At 49.4% G+C, this 27493-nt stretch overlaps 4 protein-coding genes across 4 annotated transcripts; 2 read left to right on the forward strand and 2 right to left on the reverse strand.

The window, feature by feature from the left end:
* Positions 1-974: 974 nt before the first annotated feature.
* On the forward strand, positions 975-2699 carry SPBR_04183 (uncharacterized protein; the record flags this gene model as incomplete). The annotated part of the gene is made up of 1 exon (XM_040762466.1): positions 975-2699. One exon carries the CDS (start codon positions 975-977, stop codon positions 2697-2699), a length of 1725 nt encoding a protein of 574 aa, XP_040621812.1.
* Positions 2700-3331: 632 nt separating this feature from the next.
* SPBR_04356 (3-oxoacyl-[acyl-carrier protein] reductase) lies at positions 3332-4301 on the reverse strand (the record flags this gene model as incomplete). The annotated part of the gene is made up of 3 exons (XM_040762639.1): positions 3332-3543; positions 3614-3667; positions 3725-4301. 3 exons carry the CDS (start codon positions 4299-4301, stop codon positions 3332-3334), a joined length of 843 nt encoding a protein of 280 aa, XP_040621813.1.
* A 1713-nt stretch (positions 4302-6014) lies between these two features.
* Positions 6015-9042, forward strand: SPBR_04070 (beta-glucosidase; the record flags this gene model as incomplete). Its single annotated transcript, XM_040762354.1, has 2 exons — positions 6015-7129; positions 7182-9042. The coding sequence occupies 2 exons, from the start codon at positions 6015-6017 to the stop codon at positions 9040-9042; spliced, it is 2976 nt and encodes a 991-aa protein (XP_040621814.1).
* Positions 9043-10301: 1259 nt separating this feature from the next.
* Positions 10302-12161, reverse strand: SPBR_04158 (isocitrate lyase; the record flags this gene model as incomplete). The annotated part of the gene is made up of 1 exon (XM_040762441.1): positions 10302-12161. One exon carries the CDS (start codon positions 12159-12161, stop codon positions 10302-10304), a length of 1860 nt encoding a protein of 619 aa, XP_040621815.1.
* Positions 12162-27493: the final 15332 nt, after the last annotated feature.

Raw genomic sequence — 27493 nt, forward strand, 5'->3', positions numbered from 1 at the left:
TGGGCAAAAACACCGACAACGCTCCTGTCGCGAACAAGTGGTCTGCGCCTCATCTGCGCCTCCGACGCCGTCTATCACTCACATCAGACACTACAAACAAGCCACCTGTTGCAAACGATGATGATTCTGAGACGGATCGCATCTTGCAAACACACTCTCGCAACGATGCTAGACGGAGTACCGCCTCCACACCCATTCGCAGCAATGGGTTGACCGCAACACGCCGAGGTTTGATTCGCAACCGTGTTGTGCGTCCAGCAGATCACTCTCGGCCGACAGTTCACTTCTCGTCGGGTCGATCCGAGGTCATGCTCACTCTCCCTGCACCAGGGGAGATACCAACACCAGCGACAGCAGCACGTCGGCCACACGACATGGGCGACCGATTCCCAGAATTTCCAAGCGCGCATACGAGCACGGTTGTTTCGCGGCGATCAGGAGACCGAGTCTCCGTCCCAGTTTTCGGGGCCGATAATCACTTTCCACCCCACCCCATCTACAGCTCTGTGCACGGAAGCACAGTAGGCTCAATCTCTACAAACCACAACGGAACCAACACCAATACCAGGAAGACGGTGACGTTCGACTCTTCCGAGACGGAAGACAGCTTTTCGTGCCTGTCTAGCAGCACACAGGCAACATCAGTCGATGAACGCGAGCACTATGACTATTACGACTACCTGCCCAAAGAGAAGGCCATACGCGACACCCTGCAGGCAACCGCCACTGTCGATTGTTCTCAGCGTGCGCCGTCGTCTACTACATCCTCCACTGCAACAATGTTGCCGCCAACACGCTCTTTACCCACACGTCGCCGTTCACGGTCCTTCAATGGCTGTACTGACCATGAACTACGTCGCACAGAGTCAGGCCTTGTACATGTTCCTACAAGGTGGTCCTTGATAGACTCCTATTCTCACAACACTTTCGATGCCACAAAAGAAACACCAGTGCCCTCTGGCACCTCGAGCACCATGTCTCGTGGTAAGGCCAGTGACATGAATAGCCTTGCGCAGTTCGAGGCACACAAAGTGGCCCTGGAGGCACAGTTTGAGCAGCGACAACAAAGCCTCGAATCCGAGCAGAGGAAACTTGCTATCGAGCTCGAAGAGGCAATCACTGCCCTCGGTGAGGCCCAGGCCGAGCGTAATGACCTGCGTCGTGAAGCTGCCGAGCACCGGCAGCGAGCCAAGAACCTAGCAGAGGAAGTTGACGATCTGCACGCGAAAATGGACAAAAGCCTTCAGCGCAAGAACACCGAAACACAGGAACTTCTCGAGCTCCGTGCCGATCTGGAGTCCAGCAAAATGGCTCTTGAGGAGACCAAGGCAGCGCTTGCGGCAGTAAAGCAAGCACTGGCAGATGCCAACGTCAATCTGACCCAACTGCGCGACTCGCTCCGCCAGGAAGAAACCAAATCGGCCCTCTTTCGTGAGGGCAAAGCTGCCTTTGAAGAACGCTGTAGCGATCTCGAAGTGAAATGCGAAGGCCTCGAAAGTCAGGTCGTTGCCGCGCGGGATGCCAACAAAGAGCTGCATCTTCTCATGGCTGGACAGATCGAGGACCTAAAGGCAACCAAGAATGCACTTCAGGTCCGCATTGGTGTTCTGGAAGAAGAAGAGGCTAATCGAGTCACAGCCACAGCTGCAGCTGTGGCCGCTGCTGCAGCGGCAGAAGAGAAAGTTTCCGAGAGTGCCAGCAAGTTTGCCAATGAAAGGACGTCCCTTGAGGAGAGACTAGCCGCATCAGAGTCAAAACGCACTGCGCAGGAAAGCGAGCGAAAGGTGGTCGAAAAAGAGGTGAACGATCTGAAAGGCCAAATCAAAACGCTGAATTCCAACATGGTAGCCAAAACTACTGAGCTTGAGGCACTAATGGGAGAATTCGAGAAGGTCAAGAAGGAGAACACTGCTCACCAAGAAACAATCACCAGATATGAAGCCGACTTGGACAAAGCACACCAGGCGGCAGAAGGCGCAGTCGTCACTGTGGAGACGGAGACTTCAGATTCCCTCAGGGAAACAATTTCAAAGCTAGAAGAAGCTCGCGCAGCTCTATCAGCAGAATGTGAGGCACTGAAGGTCAAAGCAGCGACCGACATCCAGGCCACTGCCGACAGCGACAACATCGACTCCACGACGCCTGATGTCGAGCTTCAGGAGAAGTACTTAAAACTTGAGAGCACCCACATTGAGCTGCAAGAAAAAATCACTTCTCTGGAATCTAGTCTTTCCTCTGAAAAAGAAGCTGCAGCTGCAGCTTTGGACAAAGCCCAAACAGACGCCGGGAACGCTCTAGCAGACGCGCAGAATGCCACCACAGCTGCCAAGGCGGAAGCCGCTGCCCATGCTGCCCAGCTCCCAGAGATCACGCAGCAAAATATCAATTTGGCTGCCGAAATTGCGGCTCAGAAAGAGAGTCTACAGGAGTTACGCGCTGCATACGCCACATCCGAGGCCGAAGGAATGGCCCTTCGAGACCAGTTGGCGAAAATGCGGGCCAAACTCGCCGGTGTTGCCGGATCGGTGACCAGCAATGGCAGCGGTGCCTCGAAAAAGGGAGGCAAGAAGAACAACAAAGACGACCTGGTCATAGTCCGCACACCTGGTGATCGCGGCCGATTTCAGGTAATGCGCAAGTCAGATCTCCATAGAAGTCCGTCGCGCAGCTCACGGAAGAACGACTACGACTCGGCCTGAACCGTTATTGTGCAGTTCCCTTGTATCACAAAGTAGAGGGTGGGTCCACAGATGTCCGAGTGTAGAATTGTGTTCGTCGCATATTGTTTACTTTTTTGGCTCTCATTGAGGGCCTACGGAGGCTCGTGTATTTTTACCCTTTGTATTTAGTTTTAAGATCGATGAAATGGAACAATGGCATTTACAAAACATACGCGAAATATTAGCCAAACACGTGATAATGAATGCGGAGTAGAAGTATACTCGTACAGTATGGCAAAACCAAAATGATCTCAGAATTCTAGATACGTATTTTAATTCTGCTTGAAATTGAACACATGGACTCATCGCCAATTTCACACAAAGGAGGCTGTTTGTTGACATACCCCTTGTTTTAACAGCGCTAAACAAACTTATCGCCGACATTTCCGGCCTTCCAGTTAATTAGTGCATAGTAGACAATCCAAAGCGGCTGGGGTTACGGCCTTCCTCTATATTTTTCAAAATATAATAAATGCATACTCACCTAGACACTCACACACAGTAAATATTTCTTAGCACATGCCCTGTACCACGTCTAATTTATTTCGCCTGATCACTATTTAGCCTACCACGTAAGACACCCTGGCCTTGGTCTACTTCGATATATTTCTCTACATGCAAGCTCCGCCATCCACACCCAAGACCTTGCCATTGATCCACTCGCCGTCCTGAGAGGCGAGGAAAGCCACAACACGAGCGACGTCGATAGGGAGGCCCACGCGGTGGATGGGCGACCAACCGGCAGCGTATTCGTCTGTCTCTTCGTCTGTGAAGCCCAGGCCGTTCGGAATGTATTCACGGCAAACGGCATGGTACATGTCGGCTATTGTGCACAGTCAGTAAACCACTTGCGAGCCTCAATAGTCGATGCATGTGTGGAGCCAAGAACTTACTTTTAATGCCACCAGGGGCAACGGCATTGACGGTGATCTTTTTATCACCAAAGTCTACGCTTGTCAGTACGGCTCTCGTCATGTATCACTTCAACGTAAATTGGTACTCACCAACAGCCATGCACCGCACAAATGTCTCGATGGCACCCTTACTCGCCGAGTATACGGCATGACGAGGCACCATTTTGGCCTGGCCCGTAATTGATCCCATCAGGATCAAGCGACCGCCCACCTCAAGATGCTTGTAGGCCTCACGCGCCACAAAGAACTGACCCCGGGTGTTGACGCTGAAGACACGGTCAAATTCCTCAGGAGTAACGTCCTTGACATGACCGAAGCTCACAACACCACTGTTGGAGCATACAATGTCAAGCTTCCCAAATGCCTGCACGGCCTCTTCGAATAGCCGCACAATCTGTTCAACATCAGAAACGTTGGCCTTGATGGCCTTCGCATCTGACCCGCTCTTCTTGATGGCCTCAACAACTTCCTGTGCAGAAGCATCGCTGTTGGCGTAGTTGACAATGATCTTAGCACCGCGACGTCCAAGCTCGAGAGCCATCTCGCGACCAATACCGCGACCCGCACCGGTGACCAAGGCGACCTTGCCAGATAGGGATGCAGCAGGGAGACCAAGAGGGCCAGGGATGGCGTCGTACTTGCTGCCGGTGTGTTCGGTGGACCCCATTTTAGTAGGTAGGTGCTTTGCTTTCTCTTGAAGCATGTGTTGGTAGAAAGAAAGGGCGAATAGCTCGGAAAAGGGGCTGGAAAAGGCTCAGAAGGCCTGGGTGAGGTACTCGACGAATTTGGCCAGCGCGGCGGCTGGTTTTTTTTTTTGTTCAGGTTACCAGGTATATGGAATGAATGATCGGCAGCTGACGGCGTGTGGTTGGCAGCCATGTTTTATATCTTTATGGGAATCTGTCCCTATTTATGTTTTTCAGGAGACGTTGTTCCGAGACAGACTGTACAGGTGGCCACCGGACGGTGTTGGAGAAAAGCGGAGGACGCTGTATCAATCACCGGACGGGGTCAATTCCAGAAATCGGGGCGTTAATAGAATTGCTTGGTTATCTGTATTTCTCTTTTCTAGTCAAGTCTGTATCACGTCTGGGATAGACCAGCTCTAAAGCCGCTACCCTACTGCCAATTGTCAGGTAATGCTGGGATACATAGTAACGGGACGTACTTTCAGAACACTTAAGGCTTTCCTGCATAAGCTGTGTCCAGTTTCTCGGACGTGGCGGCTAATCTGGACGTCCGGCTGTGTTTCACACAAATCCTTGGTGTGGATTTCGGTTTGTAGTTTAGAAGGTCATAGTTACTTAACGGATTACCATTGCAATGTCGCCTTTTTCCACATCAGGTAACAGTCATATCATGCTGAGCTGCGAGGGCCATGTGAATTCGATAGGTACGAAACAGAAGGCAAGACACTTCCGTACTTTATTTTGAGAGTCGTCATCCGTAAACATTAAGCCACCTCGCATGCCATAGTCGAATGGCTTTTTCAGAAAGGTGCATTGTTCAGCTTCGGATGTCTTGGTGGGGAAATGATGCCATTTTGTCCGGTGAGGAAAATTTACAGGTTGACGAAATGCGGGTGTTGATTTTAAACAGAATCCCGGAAAATCGAGTCTCCGGGACAATTTTATTCTTCGCTATTTGACTTTGTCATACAAAATACAAGGGCGGGAGGAAGAAAACAACTTGGATTTATTAATTGGTCGTGATTGATGTAAAAGTATCAAAGTTCTATTCAATTTTAAGTACTAAAATCCTCTGCGGAAGATATATTATTGAATAAAAAAAAATTCTCCAAAATTAATCATACGGAAATTGCATAAAACAAGGGAAAATAATTGTCAAGCTCCTACACAGTAACAAAAATAAAAAAAATAAAAAAATCCCATCACTCGGAGGAATGTGGTACATCTCAATTGTTGACGGCCTTTGTTTCCTGAAGAGCCATCTGGAGACACTGTAAACTCGGTGCTGACCCTCGGACCTACTGTGGCGCCTTTTGTGGCTTTGTTGTTGTGGCTCCTGAACCCCCACGTTTTGAATGTTTCGGCCTTGGGAAGGGGCAGCCGACATTAGCGCACCGACGCGGTTCCCATCACAGCACCATCTTTATGGAATTAAATCATCTTTCCTAGAGCACCCCTTAGTGTGGCTTCTTTGAAGCGGGATCAAGTCTTGTTTGTACCTTTGCGATACTTCTTCCTTGGCTATTGAGGTTGAAAACATCACTCTGCGAATGCCGTCGACTGCAGTGGCCTAATCAATTCGAGGCCGGCCCTTCCGTACTTGCCGTTCCTCTCAGACCTTTCTGCAAGCACAACTCATTCGACCCACCGACAATCTCGACATTCTCCTGCCCTCGAAATCCCTCTCCAAGATGAGCGTCGATTACCAGGCCAAGCGTGGCCTGTTGTCATCAGGATCAGAACACAACCGCAATGCGCGTGGTTCCTACGATCTTTCCGACAGCGACCGCGACTCGGACATTGACGCGACGGAGTTCCTGACGACCGATCCTTTACATGGCAATGATGTTTCAGACGGAAAGGGCGATAAGAAGACCCATGGATCCAGCGCCTCCTTTAGCTGGCTGGTTCCAGCACGTTTTCGTAAACGATGGTCGCGGTCACGGTGCTGCATACTAGCACTGGTCGTTGGCGGCACAATCTTGCTGCTGACAGCGGCAAGCGGCGGCTTTGTCTACAAGAAGCTTGGTGAGGAACCTCTCTATGGCCAGTCCCCACCGTGGTATCCGGCACCACTGGGCGGCACGGCGCAGACGTGGGCCGACAGCTATACAAAGGCTGCCAAGTTGGTGAGCCGCATGACACTCCCAGAAAAAGTCAACATAACCACGGGGACGGGCTGGCAGATGGGCTTGAGCGTCGGTACGAACGGGCCTGCAGTCCATGTCGGATTCCCGCAACTGAACCTCCAAGATGGACCTTTGGGCATCCGCATGGCCGACAACATCACGGCCCTGCCGGCTGGCATCACCGTTGGCGCCACATGGAACCGCGCGCTGATGTATGCACACGGTAAAGCACACGCTGAAGAGGCCCGTGCTAAAGGTGTGCATGCTCTGTTAGGCCCCTGTGTTGGGCCTCTTGGTCGTATGCCGGCTGGTGGCCGCAATTGGGAGGGCTTTGGATCGGACCCATACCTGCAGGGAATTGCGGCTGCTGAGACCATCCGGGGCATCCAGGACCAGGGCATCATGGCCACGATCAAGCACTTTGTTGGAAATGAACAGGAGCATTTCCGGCAGCCGTATGAATGGGGTCTACCGCATGCATTGAGCTCCAACATCGATGACCGTACACTGCACGAGCTGTATGCATGGCCGTTTGGGGATGCTGTGAAAGCAGGCGTGGCCAGTGTCATGTGTAGTTACAACATGGTCAATAACAGCTATTCATGTGGCAACTCGAAGCTCCTCAATGGCATTCTGAAGGACGAGCTTGGTTTCCAAGGCTTTGTCATGTCAGACTGGTAAGGACACTCACTCCGTTTGCAGACCTATTGCCTTTGCTGACTCTTTCAGGCTCGCCCAGCGATCCGGTGTCAGTACTGCGCTGGCTGGCCTGGACATGACCATGCCCGGTGACGGTCTGCGCTGGCAGAATGGCCGTTCTCTGTGGGGCCCCGAACTCACACGCTCCGTGCTCAACGGGTCCGTACCTCTTGAGCGCTTAAACGACATGGCGACACGCATTGTTGCTGCCTGGTACCAGATGGGACAAGACGATCCAAACTTCTTCCACGGATTTGATGGGGCCGGCGAGCGACCCAACTTTTCTTCGTGGACGCACAATCGTACAGGCGTGCTCGCGCCTGGCAGCCCGTCTACACAAGACACCGTTGTTGTGAACCAGTTTGTCGACGTGCAGGGTGACCATGCCAACATTGCTCGACATGTTGCTACCGAAGGCATCGTCCTCTTAAAGAACACCAACAATACTCTGCCCATTGGCACCGACGGCATTACAGGCCAACCGAACCGCATCGTCAAGACACAGCACCCTGCACCGCAATCCGAAAGAGATTCCACCGCCAGCCCGACTCCCAGGATCAAGATTGGTATTTTCGGCGAAGACGCTGGGCCGGGCCAGGGTCCTAACTACTGTGAGAACAGGGCTTGCAACCAAGGTACACTGGGGTCTGGATGGGGTTCAGGTGCTGTTGAATTTCCGTATCTCACTTCACCCGTCGATGCGCTGTCGTCCGTTTTCGACGAAAGAAAGGTTGACCTTCGCCGTCGCCTATCCAACCATGGTGTGCATACCGAGACACTTAAAGATCTGGACGTTTGCATTGTGTTTGCCAATGCAGATGCCGGCGAAGGTTTTGTTTCTTGGGGTGGCATTGGTGGCGACCGGAATGATCTCTTGTTGCAAAAAGGCGGCGATGATCTTGTCTACAGCGTTGCTATTGGCTGTGGCGATGGCAAGGGTGATGTAATTGTGGTAATTCACTCTGTCGGGCCAGTTGTCATGGAGCGCTGGATTGACTTGCCGCAGGTCAAGGCCCTTGTCTATGCCAATTTGCCCGGCCAAGAAAGCGGAGATGCCCTTGCCGATGTCCTCTTTGGCCGGGTTAATCCAAGTGGCAAGCTGCCGTACACCATCGGACGCACCCTCGAGGACTTCGGTCCTGGAGGCAAGGTCATGTACTTGCCCAACGGTGTTGTTCCTCAGCAGGACTTTTCAGAAGGCCTTTACATCGACTACCGTCATTTTGACAAATACGACATCACGCCACGTTTTGAATTTGGTTACGGCCTTTCCTACACCGACTTTGTCGTTGGCAACTTGTCTGTCCAAGGTGTCCTTCCCAAGAGCTCTCTACCTTCAGCCCGGCCACCCCCTGCCGCCACTCCGCCTACCTATAGCAACGAGGTCCCCGACATCAAGGAAGCTCTCTTTCCCAAAGAAATACGCCGCCTCGAAAAGTATATTTACCCATACCTCGACACTGTGGACGACCTTGACCTTGTGTCGACCAAGTACCCGTATCCGGATGGCTACGATACTGTGCAGCCGCCATCCGGGGCGGGTGGAGACGAAGGTGGCAACCCAGATCTGTGGCAGGCGTACGTGTCTGTGAGTGTGGACGTGCAAAATACTGGCAGTCGCGACGGCAAGGCAGTGGTGCAGCTGTATTTGTCCTACCCCGAGGATGCTGCCGATGCTGCTGGCGTTGACTTCCCTGTGAAAGTTCTTCGGGGCTTTGAGAAGCCGATGTTGAAGAAGGGCGAGACACAGACTGTGACATTTAATCTCACACGGCGTGATCTTAGCTACTGGGACGTGCAGCAGCAAAACTGGGTCATGGTGACCGGTGGTCAATACCGCTTCCATGTGGGGCAGAGTTCGCGTGACCTTCCCGTGCTGGGGACATGGTAATGCCAGATTTTCTTTTCTTTTCCTTTCTTTTCTTTTTGTTTTTATGCTGGGTGCTTCATTTTATTGTTTAACGGGCGTATGGGACATGTAGTAGCATGGCAGCAAGAGTCTTTTTTATTGTAGACATTCGGGACAGGAGCTTATGTTGGCATGCCATCAATACATAGCGTTATTAGTTCATATGAACCTCTTTATTTCTTTTGAGCGCTAACATTCATGTAATGGGCCTGACGGACGAGAAAGTAAGTATGCATGCTACGTATGACTTCTCTTTAAGTGCTGGAAGTGACGAAAAAGACCCTTCCACATATCTAACATTCATGGTCAGTTCCCGTTCAAGGCCTCCGGATCCACAGATTGATACTGTAGTGGCACCTTTTCATACTCAGTTTGTATTTACACTGGATCGACGCCCAACATAATGATGAAGCTGGTCTGCGTCAACATCTACGTATTCGAAACTACACCCGTTTTTGGGGACCTGTAAGTTGAATTTGCTATATTACGTGGTTAGAGACATTCAGTCTCTAGACGTAGATACCGGGAAAACAACTGGAAGGTCACACGAGCGGTTCGCAGACGAGACTGTATGGAGCCGGCAAGAGGTACCTTCTACATTGTGAAATGACCAATTTTCACGGTAATTTGTACACAACCATGAGCTAAGTGGTAAGCGAAGTATCGTGTATATGTGTTTCTCTTAATACGTCGCTTGCCCATTGCTTCCTTCGTCGTTTATCTTAGGTTACGCGCACGCGCCGGGCCGCATTCAATGTTTTCAAAAATCTTCGTTGAAGTGGAAGTGATAGAACGCTCAGGATGACTTTCCAGTTTTGCACTGATACTTAAATAAAATTCGTGGACATCTTACGGGACATGACGGCACCCGTCAAAGCTTACACACCGGCACAGATCGCGTGGAGGGGGGCGGGATCTTAAGCCGGGTATTGCCTACGAGTTTGTATTGATCCAGAGGAGAATGCAGGGTTTGACAAGATTTTTTCCGTTGTTTGCAGGAGCGTTTCTCTACAGAGAAACAAAACTTCGTAAAGGAGGACGTAGTCTCCTCTTTGAATATTGATATGTCAAGCTACCTTGACGTTGCTGGTGCAAGGCCAGTAGTACAATACATCAATAACGACTGCGAATGTATATATTTCCAATCTGAGGCATCGCAAACCTTCAATTTATAAACATTTCTTTTCGGTAATCTATATACATGGTAGTTTTCAAAATAAAAGCTAGGCACAGTACGTCGTTTAGTCAAACTGACCTTCTGTGTTACCCGCGCCCATGCTCTTGTTGCTAGAACTGCCACTCTGAATAGCTCCAATGATGCCATCAATGTAGCTTGCGCCGCTCCACTTCTGGTGTGTCAAGACATCACAACCGATTTCTTTCTCAGGGCGCTGCACGAGGTTGACATAAGCCAACATGCCGTCTTTCTTGAATTCCTTTGACAGTTGGCACGTAGCGGTCGCAGAGGTGTGGATGCCGGCCAGGGACACCAGCTGCAAAATGAAGCCCTCTTTGGCGATGTCCCAGATGAATGAGCGCAGCGTCTCCTCGGTGAAGCCCTGGGCCATCCAGTTGAATGACGGCGACAGGTTGTAGACAAGACTCTTGCCCGGGTATTTGGCACGCACTGCACGACCGAGGTCCCGAGCGACCTGAACATTGGGATCGCCAGTCTCAACCCACAACAGATCCGCGTATGGGGCAAAGGCGAGAGCACGCTTGGTGGCGGCAGACATCCCACTACGGAAGTGGTAGAATCCTTCACGGGTCCGTGGCGTATCCCAGTTGAAATAGACCTCATGGCCTGGTTTAAGGTACTGGTTAGCGAGAGCGCGGCGCTTTGTTATGCCGAGATCGCGGTCTGCCGCCACGGCGGACTCGTAAGCGGTAATATCAGCGGCGGCCACACCCTCAGCCTTGAGGTGGGCAACAGCAGCTTCATCAAAGGTTACCATCTTGGTCTTCTTGACCCAGGCGGCCTCGAAGACGTCGATCTCGGCGCCCGTCGCGCCGTTCGCCTCCATCGATTGCAGTGTCTCTGCGAGCGGCTCCACACTGGGGTCGGCGACGCCAAGAATGAACTCGTGGTCACGGACATCGACAGCCGAGCTTATCAGTTTACCGGACTCAGAGTCTGTGCGTGCCAGCACCAGGTTCTCAGTTCCCATCACGTCCCACTGGAAGCGGGCAGCAACGAGACGGTTGATGTGATCGCCCGTTGGGACAAGGACTTTGCCAGCTAAATGGCCGCACTTCTTACCGCCGTGCAGCTGGTCCTCAAAATGGACCGCCGCAGCACCATTCTCAGCGAACAATTTAGCAAGTTTGAGGACAGCGGACAGGCCACCGTGACCGGTGTCGCCGTCAGCAACAATAGGGCGGAAGTAGTCGACGTACGGCGTGGTAGCACGCTGCTTAGGCGTCATTTTACGGCGCAAATCCCACTGCTTGCGGTCATGCATGCTCTGTGCCTTGGCCATGCGCTGGACTTGGTTGGGCACGGTGTTGTAAGGGTAATCGCCGAAATCAGGAGACACTTCGTTCGTGGTCGTCAGGACAGACGAACAAGCCCAGCCGGAGACATAGAGCACCTCCTGGTGGGGTGCCTGTTGAGTCATCTGAACAGGGTCAATGGCACCTAGAGTGTGGATGGGCTCGCCAGCCGCAGCGCGCTTCCGGATGAGTTCCCAGAGCTTGCGGGCCATGGTGGAGCTGGGATACGATTGGACCTGCGAGCCGCGTTTAGAAACAACGTCGGCAGCGGAATAGGGCCGCTTGATGCCCTCAAAGCGCGGGGATGCCCACCACTTCTCGACCTCCTTCAGCTGCGACTCGTACAGTGCGTCCTCGGAGGCACCAGCCTTGTCGGCCTCGGGCAGCAGCTGGAAGGCATCGCTGGCCAGGACTTTGGAAAGTGGTGGTTCAACGGTGGGGAGAACGGCTGTCGAAGGAGCGGAGGAGGTCGCCATGCGGCGCGAGACAGTTGTCGAGAGGAGGCGTGTGGCACTATAGCTGAAAGAAGGCGCAACCGTCCGGGGCAAGGAGAGAAGAGCCGGTGTGGTCCGTCGAGTGGCTGCTTGGCCAACGGCTCGCCGCAGCATGGTCGTTGTAGCGTGGAAAAGAGAGGTGAAGTTCGGACTGAGACAGGTAAATGAAATAAGCGATCGGTATCGAGACGATTATTTCATGTATCGTAGCTTGATGTGCTTGTCGCTTTTGCCTACTGCGAAAATAGCACAATGTTGGGCGGAACAATGAGCTCGGTTATATGTAAGAATCTTGCCTTTCCCAAATATGGGGTTTTACCGAACTTTGAGCTAGAAGGGGCTCTGGAGAGCCGTGGACGACGTCATCACGTGCAGCGCCGTGTCAAAAAGCGGCCAAGAGTCGACACTAAAAAGCAGTTAGTGGCCGACTGGCAACTCTTACTGGCCCATTACAAAGACGAGTGGCCGAGCTCGGTGCTTTTACAAACAGTGGGCATCTTTTCAGATTTGCTAGTACGGGGTGTCGTACTCAGACGGCGTTCGTGCTCCATCAAATCGTACGAAACTGTTGTAAGGGTGTATGTGAACGAACCTGATTGGGAAATATTGTCGGTTTAAGTACACCAGCAGTACCCGTATTCAAGGGCCCACGGAAAGTTGTGCTTGTACGAAAGTCAACGCCTTACATTTGCTGAAACCCAAATCGACACTGCCGATTCGGGCCCGTGGGCGGCCATAAAGTGCTGAAGTACCGGTGAAAGTTTGCCGAGGGGGCGACAGTGCTATCAATCACGCTGGATTTCAAATAGCGATAACGGATAGCCCCTCGCCGCCGGGAGTCTAGCCTCGGTTAGTTACGGCGTATTGCAAGCCAGCATTGGGCTGTAGTTCGAGAGCCTGGGAAACTACCTACTCCATACGAGTAAACGAGACAACCACGTCGAGTTTGTAATGTTCAACGGATGCCTTTAACTTATTTGAAACCCATATTTGTAGTTTTCACCGTACATACAACATTAATTATTGGGAATTAATGCATGGAATAGTTGGTTTATGGATGCATCACTTTGAATAGCGTGATTTGGCACTGCTTGTAGAAGGCGAAGGGTTGTAGGCCGCAGATTTTCAATGTTCTTAACCTGGCTCATAGCAGAGGCAGGTGTATTTATTCTATTTGCTTCGTAGCACAATAGAATGAGGTCACAAATGGTGCCGTGAAAAAAATTGCACTAGGTGCTGGCTGGTGAAGTTGAAGTTGGCAGTCTGGTTGGGGCTGCCAGCCAGGTCAAGCCCAACAGTCGATGGCCATGCATGACCGAGCCCTTCAACTGTCAAGGCACGCACCTCAGCATCTTTTGGGCAGTCCCAAACCTCTTCCCATGCACCTGGATGAACCTCTCGGACGGATGGTAACGGCCAGGCCCCGGCGTAAGGCCCACGACAACCATTACGTTCTGCCCACTCGCGACGCCAGAGACGCACATCAGGCTCGGGGCCGAAAGAACCACCTAGAGGCGTGCGGCCTAGAAACTCGGTGTCGCGGTCCTCAATGCCATGAGAGTGCAGGATCGGTACCGGGCGCGCGGGAGTGCAGTTGAAGAAGGAATAGGTTCCTTGGTAGAGCGCAGGAGAGACAGGGGCAAAAGCCGCGATAATTGCCGAGGTGTCAGGGCGACAGGCAAGAAGTGCAGTGAATCCACCGCCATTTGACTTTCCACAAGCGTATATGCGTGTGCGGTCAACAGTGTAAGCGTCAGCAACGGTGGCGATGATATCATATACATAGGCAATATCATCGACAGTTGTGTTCTCGTAAGGGGCACCCTTCCAGATGTGATGCATGTTCCAGTCCGCATTATTCACACCCTGCGCATATACCGTCAAAAATGGCCGACCGGAAATGGTTAACGACGGATCCGAGAGTTCCGTGATACGCTGCTGCTTCTCACTGAAGCCACCGGCTGTATGAGTTAGCATACAAGTATGGTAAGAACGTTTTGCCTTAAACTACAAGCACAAAACAGAAGAAGACAAAAAATCACACCTCCATGAAAGGAAAGCACCAGAGGATGTGGCTCTCCATGCGTATATCCGACTGGAACATTAAGAAGAAACGTGCGATCAGTTGGTAGCGAGTAGGCGATATTGCCAACGGCGGGTAAGCTCGACAGGACAACTTGTGTGGCCTGTGCACCGCAGACAGCGAGCGTAATTGCTGTGATTGACAACATGTTGATGAGGACTTTTCGTCGTGTATAACGTTCTAAAGTCACGAGATTCAAACGGGTGTATTGTATTTTGACAATATGTAGACTCAGCTGGTAAAGATCTAAGAACACTTATAGGAAAACTACTGACACGAAATGTGTGGACCGGTATGTTCGGCAGAGATAGGCCGATGTTCTTACCCCGCCAACCTTGTACGCATCGTCATGTCGTTTGCATATGATGTGATAATGGCAGCAACAGCAAATCTAAAACGTTGTCGGACTGATGCCGCCTGAACATGGCTTTAGAGTTGGCCATGCGGCCGTTTATCGGCGACTAGCTGCATTTGATGCTGCATGAAGCAACCGTAGGAAGGATTGAACACGCTCGAAGAACCACCGACATTGGAATGTTTAGGCGTCTTAAGCTGGATACAGTTTAGTAGCCTGATTGCTATGCCTTGAACAATGATGACTTAACAAGGGTACGAGGCTCATAACGAATGGCAAAAGCAGGTAAGTAAATGGCGCGATAAACAGACGTTGCTGGTGAGATAACATGGTTGACCTTTTGCCGCTTATATCTAATCAGCGCTTTGGCTTGTCGCTGCCTTCGACTCTTTCGAGAATTACAGAGTTTTATTCCACATATATGTATTGATAAAACATGGCATACGGGATAGAGCTCACGGGTCGGGGCGGCCAGACGCCGAGCGACCAGGGTAACGATACCGAAAACATTACAGAGAACAAAGTCGCCATTAGAACGGATATCCTCGACGTCGAGGATGCTAGCGATGAGATTTCTACCAACAGCTCGCGGCCCTTACGACAGCGGGTCGAAAAGACGGAGCTGACACCGGACGAAGCCTTCCGATGGGATGTCAGTGGCGACCAGTCTCCATGTATGCCCAGCTAATATTCCTTCTATTTGTGTGACCTGTTTCTGACTGCTGCTCTGTCTAGTTCCGGAGGTTGCGGCTTGCGTACCAAACACAGATGATCCTGAAAAGGCATGCAGTAGTATGTCTTGTGGCCGAAGTGCCTCTTTAAGGGTCTGTTTACATTGGCTAACAAAAGCCAGCTTTCCGCGCCTGGACACTTACGACGATTTTTGTAATGTTGTTTGCAGGTGTCAATCAATTCTTTAGTTTGCGCTATGTGAGTCATGGCGTTTCAAAATACAATACCTTTCGTCAAACTCTAACGGTCTCATCTCGACATACAGCCGTCTCTCACGATCGGCTATGTTGTTGCCCAGCTTCTCGTCTTTCCCGTAGGACGCGCTTGGGAGAATCTGCCACGATGGCGCTTACCACTGGGAAGATTGTCCTTTGACATCAACCCGGGCAGGTTCACAATCAAAGAGCACGCTTTAATTGTCATTGTACGCCTTGGACTTTCAGACTTCAGCGTCAAATACATCCGGCTCCGCTCGTTGTGCTAATACGTTAACAGTGTGTCAATATCAGTGCCAGTGTTGCGTACGCCTCGGGGTCACTCGTGGCTATCATTAGCCCTGTTTACTGGGACCGGGACTACGGCGCTGGCTTTGGCTTTCTCTATCTACTAACATCCCAGATGCTGGGGTTTGGTCTCGCCGGCCTGGCCCGCCGGTGGCTCGTCTACCCCGGCGCCCTTATTTGGCCTACCACCCTGTCATCGACGGTCTTGTTCAGAGCGTTGCACGAGCCCCAGGAGCATGCTCCTGTAAATGGATGGACTCTTTCTCGGTACCACTTCTTCAGCTGGTTCAGTTTGTTTGCATTTGTCCTCTTTTGGTTCCCGGACTACATCTGGACGAGTCTGGGTACATTTGCATTTGTCACATGGATTGCACCTCACAACCAAAAGGTGAACACAATTTTTGGGGTACGTATCTCATTTTCCAAGTGCCGTATAAACTGTCGCTGTATTATGCTCACCCGCCCGGTTTTATTAGATGAGTTCTGGCCTCGGCCTGCTGCCGCTCAGCATTGACTGGACGCAGATCAACTTTGCTGGCTCTCCATTGATGACCCCGTTTTATATCACCTGTAACGCATTCGCCGTAGTGGTGTTGTTTTACTTGTTTCTGTCGCCAATACTGTACTATGCAAATGTGTGGAACAGCGCATAGTGAGTACCGGACTTCTGCAAAACTGCATCCGCATCCAGTAGAACTAGGGTCTAACGGTACATCAGCCTTCCACTCCTTTCATCTACCACTTACGATAATACGGGTAAAACGTACAACATCACACGCGTTGTTAACGAAAATCTCGACTTTGTTATCAGCAAATATGAAGAGTATTCGCCCATGTATATCTCCATGTCATACTCGCTCACATACGCGCTGTCCTTTGCTGCAGTCACCTCCATCGTCGTATATACGTATCTGTACAACGGCAGCGAAATATACGCAAAATTCAAGAATGCGCGGCATGGTGGTGAAGATATCCACAAACGACTCATGAACAGCTACAAGGAGGTTCCTGACTGGTGGTACGGTGTGCTGACTGTATCTGTACTTGGTCTGGGGATTCTGACTATCCGTTACTGGGAGACTGGGTTACCTGTTTGGGGGTTTATTGTGGTATGCTTCGGCATGGGCGTACTCCTGATCGTACCAGAGGGTATTCTAGAGGGGACCACAAATCAACGGATGTGAGCATTTACCCCACTGGATATGCTCGGCTAGGAATATGCTGGCTAACAGAAAACAGTTTCCTCAATATCATAACCGAGCTCATCGCTGGTTACGCATGGCCAGGTAAACCTATTGCAAACATGATGGTCAAGTGCTATGGCTACAACTCGGTTAAGCATGGGATGGACTTTGCGCAAGACCTTAAACTTGGACAGTACATGGTAAGGATATGGACGGAAGCCGTGCCTGTTGCTTGTAAGTTTTATTATTGTGCTAATTTACAAAACGTGTTAGAAAATTCCACCGCGCGTCCTTTTCATAGGGCAGATATATGCGTCTATCCTCGCCACTATGACTCAAGTTGGAGGTATGCATCTGTAACAGCTGCTTTCTACTATATTAAATGGAACAGCAACAAGCTAACTCATAACGATAGTTCTCCGCTGGATGATTGGGCATATTGACGGGCTTTGTGAACCTACAAATATGAATCGATTTACCTGCAACGGTGCCTTGGTGGTATACAACGCGTCGCTAATCTGGGGCACCATTGGCCCTCAACGCATGTTTCAGTCAGGCCAGGTGTATAGCGGTATCATGTATTTTTCCTTATTGGAGTAAGCCGGCACATCCTCGAGGTCAATATTGCTGAATTCTGCTAACGTTTTCCAGCCCGTGGTCACAGTACTCGTCTACCTGGTCTATCGCAGATACCCTAAGAGCTGGGCACGGTACATTAATGTTCCCATTTTCTTCAACGCAGCCGGACAAATCCCCCCGGCAAATACTAGTACGTTGGACAAGCACACTTAATTTTCATATGTATTTGTTTACATGGATATTATTGACAGACCTTTAGCTCAATATTCGTTATGGTTCATTTTTGGCTTCGTTTTTAACTTTTCTATACGCCGACACGCCTTTGAATGGTGGAAAAGATACAACTGTGAGTTTTTAGGACCGCATGGATGATATACTATAATGAAAACAGTACACTGATGATAATATAGACATCCTCCAGGCCGCAATGGATACGGGAACTGCCATTGCAACGATTTTAATATTCTTTTGCCTGAGCTATAACAATATTACACTGAAATGGTGGGGTAATACCGTCGGCTCGAATACGGACGATAAAAAGGCTGTTCCTTGGTTAACAGTTCCGACCGGTGGCCATTTCGGAAAGGGTGCAGGTCAATTCTAGTGTATGACACTATGATGCCAGTGATCTGTTTCCTATTTGCATAGAATCACACTCAGGTTTAAGAATACATTGGCTCTATAACTCGAAACATATCACGCTAGAATATTTTTGGTCAACCGTAAAATAAATTCAAGTATACAGGAAATAATCTACAACACACCAAAATCAAGTCTGACATACAGTGATCCTGACAACATGCGGTTCAAATATCGCTCTTATCGGGTTGCTAATAGGAGCCTGTACCTCTCCAAGGTAGCGAGCATGTGTAAACGACGTGGTGTATATCCTGCATGTGATGTGCGGTTAGCTCAAGCGTATGGACTGTCTGGAGTTATTGAATACAACGTAAAACATGTTTGCAGAGTTTATTGATAAACAGAAGCAGTCGGTGTCAGAGGAGAATATTTTATTATAATCTCACCTCGTATAACTGTTGGTGCAGCTTATCTGGCTGCCCGGGACACTCCAGGATATTACGCCCCAAATGTCAGCATTTCCGACGCCAAAACACTATCCTAGCCCATAGAGAGGCACCGAACACATCCTTATCGTTAACACCGCTTATTTACATCGACACTTCTACGGGTTCGCACATAAGCTGATAAGAAGCACCTTACACGCAAAATATACGATTAACGGGGCCCCAAGACTGCGTGACGGGACTCCTCGCACCTTGAGACAATGTAAGAACCAATTCGCGTGCAGTTGATGGACTCGTAGAGACACTGACTCAGGGATGGAGTTGTGCAGAGTGGCATTGCTGCTTGTCAACATTGTCAAGGGAAACATCATCCGTATGAACTGGTGACAAGAATTGTAGCTCGATCACGGTGGTCTCCTAGACAGTTTCGTACTTCAACGCCCTGTGGGTATCCGTTTGCCGGTGACAGCCGCCCGGTTGATCCCATTTGGACATACCTCCCCAGCATCAGTCATTCGATATCCTTCGTAACGTCTATTTGGATATTGGCCGCAGCTCTGGCTGAAGCACAACATGAACGTTCTCCTTATAGTAGGGGTGTAGAGCACAGCCGTACCCCGTGACACATTTGGAAATGCCGGATCTTGATCTTAGCCTTGTGTGATTTAAGACTACTCTCCAACTAGCTTGTATGGCCTGTCCCTTCTCTTCATATGAACATATTGTACTTATAAAATACCACAAACAGACGTCTCTAGAGAATTTGATGATAATTCAAGTCATCGCCCTGCCCTTACACAATGAGGAGTGTCTCGAGGCCATGAGAATGATTGACAATGACATCAGATAGCCATAATACTGAGTTAGTATCATGATATATATATCCTGAGCTAGGTTTCACGGAGCCGAGAACTTTCGATAGAGAAAACTGCACCGTGCTAATATGTGTTAAATAGTATAACACTACATTGTTAATTGTTTGACAGCCGTAAGAGTCTTCGAGTCTCCCGTACGCCCGTTTGTGTACCTCACAGTAATTGAGACACGCGGCCGACTGCTTCCCAAAGCCTCGTAGGTCGCAACTCTCGCCGAATTGGCCGGGATTGTGTTCGGGACATTGACTGGCGTAAAAGTAGTATTACTTGCAGTAACTGTGAAGTTAACGCTGGTGAATGCAGTGTCATCGAAGTTGTCCAATGTGATAGTAACGTTTCCACTCTCCGAGCCGATTGTGATACACCCATCAGGTATATCCGGGTTCGAGACCTGGCGACCACGGCGCTTCGCCGGTAAAACACCAGCTCTATACGCCGCTCTCTTTGCTGTTACTGACGCTTGTGACAGCTCTGAGATAATTGTAACCCCGGAACTTCGACGTCCCGTTTTACCAAAGTTATCAATGTAGCTGTTATTTGCCGTATTGACCCCGTTAACCGCGTCCCATATACTAGTAGAAAGCAGTATGTTATTGGAAATTGTGTACGAATTCGAGCCTTCGTCTGTATACACACCGTAACCGGTCGAGTCAAAAGCATAATTATTAGAGATAATCGTAGATGGGCTTTTGGAAAGTGTATAGAGAGCTCCAAGATCTGTATGAGAAAGTCCGTAGCGGTGGAGCAGGTTACCGTCAATGAGATTATTCTGCGAGGTAGTCGGGGTAGTATATTTAGGCTGGAAGTTGTAGAGACCGCGATCACTGTATTCGGAGCTGCCACCGGCATCATTTGAGCCCCAGCCAAAACCATGACAGATACCAGAGTATGGCGTAATGTTGATATCATTGTGTGAGATGATGGAATATTGGATATAGCTGGCGAAAATCGGTACGGTAGAGCTATAGAGCGAAGAGACGTTGTAAAATATGTTGTTGGTGATCTCTAAGCGCGTGTTTAGCATGCGGCTGTCGCTAGGGTGGTGGGCATCTGCCCTAATTCCGCCTGCAGTGATGCTGTTGCCCATCACCTGGCTAAAATAACCATCCTTGATGGAAATATAGCTTGCTCCAAGGCCGACTCCTGAGATGTGTGCATTTTCGTCATTCCCAATGCCCACACCCCCGGCGCCGAGTTGCGTGTAGCTGCCACCTGAGAATGTGATGTTATTCGCAGCACTAACTTGGATAGCCGAGGGCATCTGGCACCACCAGGGCCGCACGGATTCGAAGTTTGACGCTGTGTAAGTCTTGTTTTCACATATGTAGCCGCCAGTTTGCTGGTCAACGTAGCCCATATCTGTCGTTTGTAGCCAAGTGGTGTGTGCCTATATTTTTGAATTAGTAAAATCAACAATGTTTGAAAAAAGTCTTCACGGGGGCTCACAAAGTTTATGCCCTGGAATGAGATATCATGCGCTGGAGCTGCGTATGTCCCACCAACCGATACGAGCGTACCGAGAGTAGCAAGATATGTTTCCGCCGTAGACATGTCCTCTCCACTTAAGGGTTTGTAGTAAACCTTGCCTGCATCCGAGTCGAGATAAAATTGGCCTCCTTCAGCCAATAAAGCCAAGGCATTCTGCACCCACACTCCAAAGTCGGCGTTTGGTTTCGCAACGTCATCATAACCCCAATTATTATTAAACCACCAGTTTTGCTTCATGACGAGCTCTCTATTTCCAACAGACTGGATTGGCGCATATCGATCCGTGAAGGAGTTGATGAAACGAACTTCCGCATTAGCAATTCCCTGGGTGTTCGTTATCCAGTCATAATATGACGACGTCCATTTCATGGAAGTTATAGTGAAGGTGATATCCTTCCGGTTGGCAATCTTCCTCCGCGCGTAATTGGAAGCCTTTCCGTTGACATAGAGGTTGCGTGATTTTGTACCAGCCGGAACACTGGCAACATATATACCGTCGGTCCCAACTTTCCAACCAGTGACTTTGAGGCCGCCAGATATTGTTGCATCTGTTCCCACCCAGTTGACATAGAAGCCATTGTTTCCGGACTCTAGAGAAGTGAATCGTAGTGGCGCCGAAAGGGAGTAAATGCCGTTAGCCATGCTAACAGTCACATTTTCTGTAATTGGCTTTGCGACCTGCTTTTGCACTGCTTGCTGCGCTGCGTTGAGGGTTAGAAATGCCTGGGTTGCAGATGTACCGGGATTGCTGTCGGCACCGGTAGGGGAAACGTAGAAATTGACAGCCGACGTGGGCGTGCTCAGAAACGCTGCGCACCACGCAAGGAGATGGGATGAGAACTTCATAGCGGCCGTGTTTACAAACGGAATCAGATATGACAGAAAGCGTATCAAATGGTTTTACTATCCTAGGAGCTCTTGGTCTTATACTAACTGTAGAAACGATTGTTAAACTTTGTTCGGCTGAAGTCATTAGCCTGCCCATAGCCGATAGGTTAAGAAAGTTGGTATAATTGGGTGCGGAGATATAATAAGAATAAAGTATCTTTATTAATTAGGCGTTCGAGTCAGAAATTAGCTGTCCGGTAAATTGGAACCCGATCAATATCCAAATTTCACGATGAAGTCGTTCATTTAGAGCCCACCGAATTAAAGATCGCTACTATTTGTTAATTGGACATTTTGGATGCCGGCACGAACAGCCAGAGTATCCAAGTTACTACTTGTGTGAACATACGACTATCGAAACTCGTGTATATTAAAATCGCCTCCCCTACTTCGAGAATTTGAGGTAGAATAGTATCCGTAACGAAATATATACTGATTACCGTGTAGTGCCACGATTCAATCTTTCCACGAAACTTTCTTCCTGTCGAGATCCATATTCCACAATTCTCACTCTCTCATATCCTCAGAATGAAACTCTTCGGTGGTCAAGGCATCAGAGACGCATCTTGCTGCACGGTGCTATTCCTCGCGGCACTGCTAAGCATGGTCAATGTTAGCAAAGCCGATAACCCCGCCATACAAACAATCTACACCGCGGACCCAGCACCGTTTGTATATAATAGTCGCATGTACCTGTTCGCTGACCATGACGAAGATGGATCTAAAACCTTCGTCATGAAGGACTGGAGGCTCTTTTCCACTACTGATATGGCGAACTGGCAGGACCACGGTGTTGTTGCGAGTCTCTCCACATTCAAGTGGGCTACGGGGAGAGCTTGGGCTGGTCAGGTTATCAACCGGAACAACAAGTTCTACTACTATTTGCCGATGCAAAAGAGTAGTGGGGCTATGGCCATTGGCGTGGGTGTCGCCGATAATGTTACGGGACCTTACAAAGATGCTCTTGGGAAGCCTCTCGTTGATAATAACAATATCGACCCGACGGTATGGATTGATGACGATGGTCAAGCTTATTTGTATTGTGAGTACCTGTCGCGTTTCTCCTCCACGGCCATTCCTTTCCTGTAGTAAGGAGTCTTGGTCGACATAACCCATTTGTTCTTAAGGTATGCTACCATTATACGAATATCTGCTGATCCACGTCCTCCTCAGATGCCAATACCGGCTTCGGATACGTCAAATTAAACGAAGACATGATCTCTATTAGCGGTGGTCCAACTTCAATGGCCAGACCAACTGCACTAACGGAAGGACCATGGGTTGATAAACGCAATGGCGTATATTACCTCATCTACGCCGGTAACGGTCCCACGGAAGACATCCGCTACGCAACCAGCAATGGGCCCGTTGGTCCCTGGACTTACAAAGGTGTCATCATGCCAGCCCAAGGCAGTAGCTTCACGAACCACCCCGGAATTGCCGAGTACAAAAATAACTCCTATTTATTTTATCATGATGGAGCTTTGCCTGGCGGTGGCGGCTACACGCGATCTATCTGCGTTGAAAAATTTAATTATAATGCAGATGGCACCATTCCGCAAATCAAGTGGACCACAACGGGTCCTCCTCAGATCGAGGACTTAAATCCTTACGTGCGGCAGGAAGCAGAAACTATTGCTTTCTCTTCTGGTCTGAAGACTGAGGTGAGCAGCGCGGGCGGGATACATGTGACGTCTATTAACAATGGGGATTATATTAAGGTCAATGGGGTTGGTTTTGGAAACGGAACTGGTGCTGCTAATTTCACGGCAAGTGTAGCTTCCGCGGGAAATGGTGGAAAGATCGAGCTTCATCTGGGAAGCAAGACTGGAACGCTTATTGGGACATGTACCGTTCCTGGTACTGGAGGCGCGCAGACATGGAGCTCGGTGAATTGCCCGGTCTCTAATACGACTGGAACGCACGATTTAGTCTTTCTTTTTACTGGCAGTGGTAGTGGTTTATTGTTTAACTTTGACTGGTGGCAGTTTACCAGAACCGGTTAAACGATACGTTTTTTAGTATAAGCTGAAAAATAGTATTTTTAAGATTTAACACATGTTTTACTTTATTTAACTATTTATATAAGTAGTAATCAAAGTAAACACTTGAGATAAAAATTTTAAACTAAAATTTCTACGTAGGTTTCTACCGTACAGTAAACAGTAATGTGCAAATTTTTGGGTGTCACAAGAGACTTACTAAACGATTGAAATGCATTACGCCACTTTTTGCCGTCTGTTAACGTGTGTTAGCGTTAGAATAGACGGGAAGTAAGTCAACTAAATCGTCATAATTAAAGGTAACTTCGTTACTGTATATAAAATGAACGGAGACATGACGCGGATTAAGCCTGTTGAAGATTAATGATAAGCACCGCATATCCCTTCCCGGCCGTTATCTCGTCGGACGACGACTGTGCCATTATCACCCGTCGGATCTGTACCTTCCTGTTGGAAGCCGGCGCGAAGGAAATCTGAGCAATAGGGGAAGACGCACTCCATACCACTCTATGTAAATTCTAGTCTAGCTGTGGTGCTCCAAGCTTACAACATATCTGTGAGATGTTCGGTCCGGATGTTCCTTTTTCTTTCTTATTTCATAGGATGACGTCGAGGTACTTCCACCTTTCCAAATTACGGGCTACCATGGAACCCATAAATTCGACAATTAGGCGGTACAGAATGAATGTTAAGCCCTAAGTCGCCCTGACCCTATTTTTATTCAAGGTTATACCACGGCTTCTAAGTCTCCGGCAAACGTGGCCTGAAAATACACACCAGGCTCATCCATAATGCGACGCTCAGTCATTCGATTAGAGACCACACCTGATGTATTATGCTTGATGCGTCCGCCTTCTGCGGGTGTTGAAGTCCTCCATGTGTTCAACCCGGGATAGTATGAGTCAATTTGGTTGTCACCGTGAACTGACATCATGGCGATAGCCCACAGAGCCAGCTTACTGGTCAACTGGGTGCCGTGATTGGACCAGGGAACGCTCTTATATTCGATCTTGTACTCCGAGTTAACTGACGAGTCATCTATGTAGGAATCAGTGGTTGCTTCACTGATTGCACTCTCAGATGAATTGTTCGTCATTACAGTGTCCGCTGATACTGTTTTTGTGTGCGTTGCGCGCGGGGTACGGGAGGCAGCCAACCCCGTATGTTCGTTATGTTTCGTGATCCTGAGTACGACCACGGTTTCATCTGTAACAATGAAGCCGTATCGAGTAGAGCATTCCGTCATGTATGTGACTTGCTGCTGAAGAACTCTTTGCCAGTTCCTAAAATCAGTGTTCCATAGGTCGGGAGCCCATTTCGTACTGATTTTTGTCTCTCCAGGGACAGTATTCATATATGTGCTCATGTCGTCGTTAAGACAGAAGTCGGATACGCACGACCAGTCTGGTTTGTAAGATGAATATAACGGACATCGACTACCGCGGCCATAGTGGGGTCTACCAGGCATCTCGTCCAAAGCGTAGTTCACCGTCGGCATAAAGAATCTCCTTATGCCATCTTCAACAGAATCCTCCTGATAAACTAAGAGGTCTTTCTCGAGTGGTCGTCCCACGTTGTCTCCTGAATATTGAGTAGCCAGCTCATTTCTGAAGATAGTCGTGATATTACTGTATGTGAAATCGTCCCAGTCGAACCATGTATCGTTCAGGATGTCGCTGTCGACCGATGTGTTATCACCAGTGATTCCACTAGAAGAGTCAAAGGACCAGTTGCGGCTTGTCAAGGCCGAAAGTAAGTTGACCATGGCCTACCGATCCCACGGTCAGATTCTATTACCGAATAGTACCGCATTGTGACAGGTTGAGAAGTATAGGGGTACATATGTACCTGTTGAATGACAGCTCTCCCAGCGCAGACGAAGCCAGAGATGACTTCATGAAATATAAGAAATCCAGTCCCGTCTGTCTCATGAGTTTACATTCAGTACATAAAGGGGTTGGTGAGAAAGTGGGTGAGTTAAAATGTCGAATAAAAATCAGATTTGATATAATAGCTCAAGCGGCCTCGTGCTAATCAGTTCGTTTCGAAAGAAATAATGGCTGTCAAAGGGGTCTTAGAGAGTATTTTCCTGGTTTTTATTACTTTTATTTTCAAGTCGTTTGCGGGGTTACAGTACTGGTGGCTGTGTTACCAAATGTGATGATTGAAGAATATCGTTGCCTAGTCTGTATCCTCCTTCAAGTGCCAACCAATCACAAACAGATACACGAAATACGGCCCCCAACTGCCTTGTTGCCTAGCTGGCCTTGACAGACTGTATTATTGCGACGAAGACCACACATGAAGTTTCACGAAAATTGGCGCGCAATGGCTATGTGAACAGACCACTTATGGCCACTTTTGTTTAGTACTGTGAACCGGTGAGTTTTGTGTACGAACTAGATCGTTACTATTAATTAAGCCAGTAACAGGCCTGAAGAAAGGTGTGGTCTGTGATAGTTTGCCAGACGGACTGCTCACGGGGCGTATCATGTGGCATGCACACGTGACCTATAAATTCACGGGCTAGGAGGTTGAATCCCAAGAGTACTAGTCATATATTGTACCGCATAGCTAACCTTACTACACCAATGAGGTCCTCCTAATGGATCTCTCCTCTAATTGGTTCAAACTTTAAATGCGCCTCAATGATCACGTGTAAGGTTGCCACCTTTCAGCTTAAAGTAAAATGGCCATGGGCCCCGCCGCCGGTGTGTTGGCACAGCAAAGACCACGTCCCTTCACACGTACTCAACGAGAGATCATGCAAGTCCACCCCGACGTTCGCGCGCGTGCGATGCGGCGGCCGCCACGTGTCAAGACAAGACATGAGATTGATATGGCCGCGCGCCTACGGCGAGCAGAGAGGCGCAAGAGCCAGCCCTTCCTCGACGATAGAACCTTCGATGACGCGACACCCAACCGTACCCTTGACGACATCCGAAATCCCAAGCTTCGACGGTGCGCCTTTGACGCGACCGAACTCAGATATGCCGGTCGTATTAACAGTAACTGGGATACGAACCTGTGTACGGGGCTGGATGGGGGTCTGGATGGGATGAACTGGAAAGTTCGATTTAGCGACGATGGGCCCATCTACGTATTGAAAGTTGTACGTCCCCGCTCCCCCTCCCCCCTCTCTCTCTGTAACCCCTGCCTTTCCTATTAAACCTTTTGCTTCTTTTTTATATTCGCCTTGCGTCCCGTTTGTAACGCTGTTAACACATTCGTTCTCTCGAACTCGACGTAGTTCTGGGATGATAAACCAACGACTTCATTACACTATCACGCAGCGCAGCGGGAATGCCAGAATGCAGCCATCTTCCATATCATGGAAGCGGCCCTCGCAGAAAATTCGGCCGACATTGGACCCATCTTGGTACAGCCAGAGCCACTAACATGGCAACAAGCCACGGACAACCTGGACGCCTTCTCCGATGAGACACGGCGGAAACGCCAACGAGAACACGACGACGGGCGGTTTTCACCAACGTCTTCATGGAACCAAATAACCCAAATGCCACGGCTACGAAAGTGTTACGGCTGGATGACCGTCACTCGCGATGATCTACGTGGCAAAGGATTTCAGTGGGTTCCTTTGACAATTAACAAAGTATATCGGGACCTTTGTGAAGACAAACAATATACTGCCTTAGTATATGAGTTTATTAACGATGGTGCCAATGATTTAACGCTGGTACAATCAAAACTGGACTTCCTTTGGCAGACAG

The sequence above is a fragment of the Sporothrix brasiliensis genome (genome assembly GCF_000820605.1).
Source record: "Sporothrix brasiliensis 5110 chromosome Unknown Cont16, whole genome shotgun sequence".
Lineage (NCBI taxonomy): Eukaryota > Fungi > Ascomycota > Sordariomycetes > Ophiostomatales > Ophiostomataceae > Sporothrix > Sporothrix brasiliensis.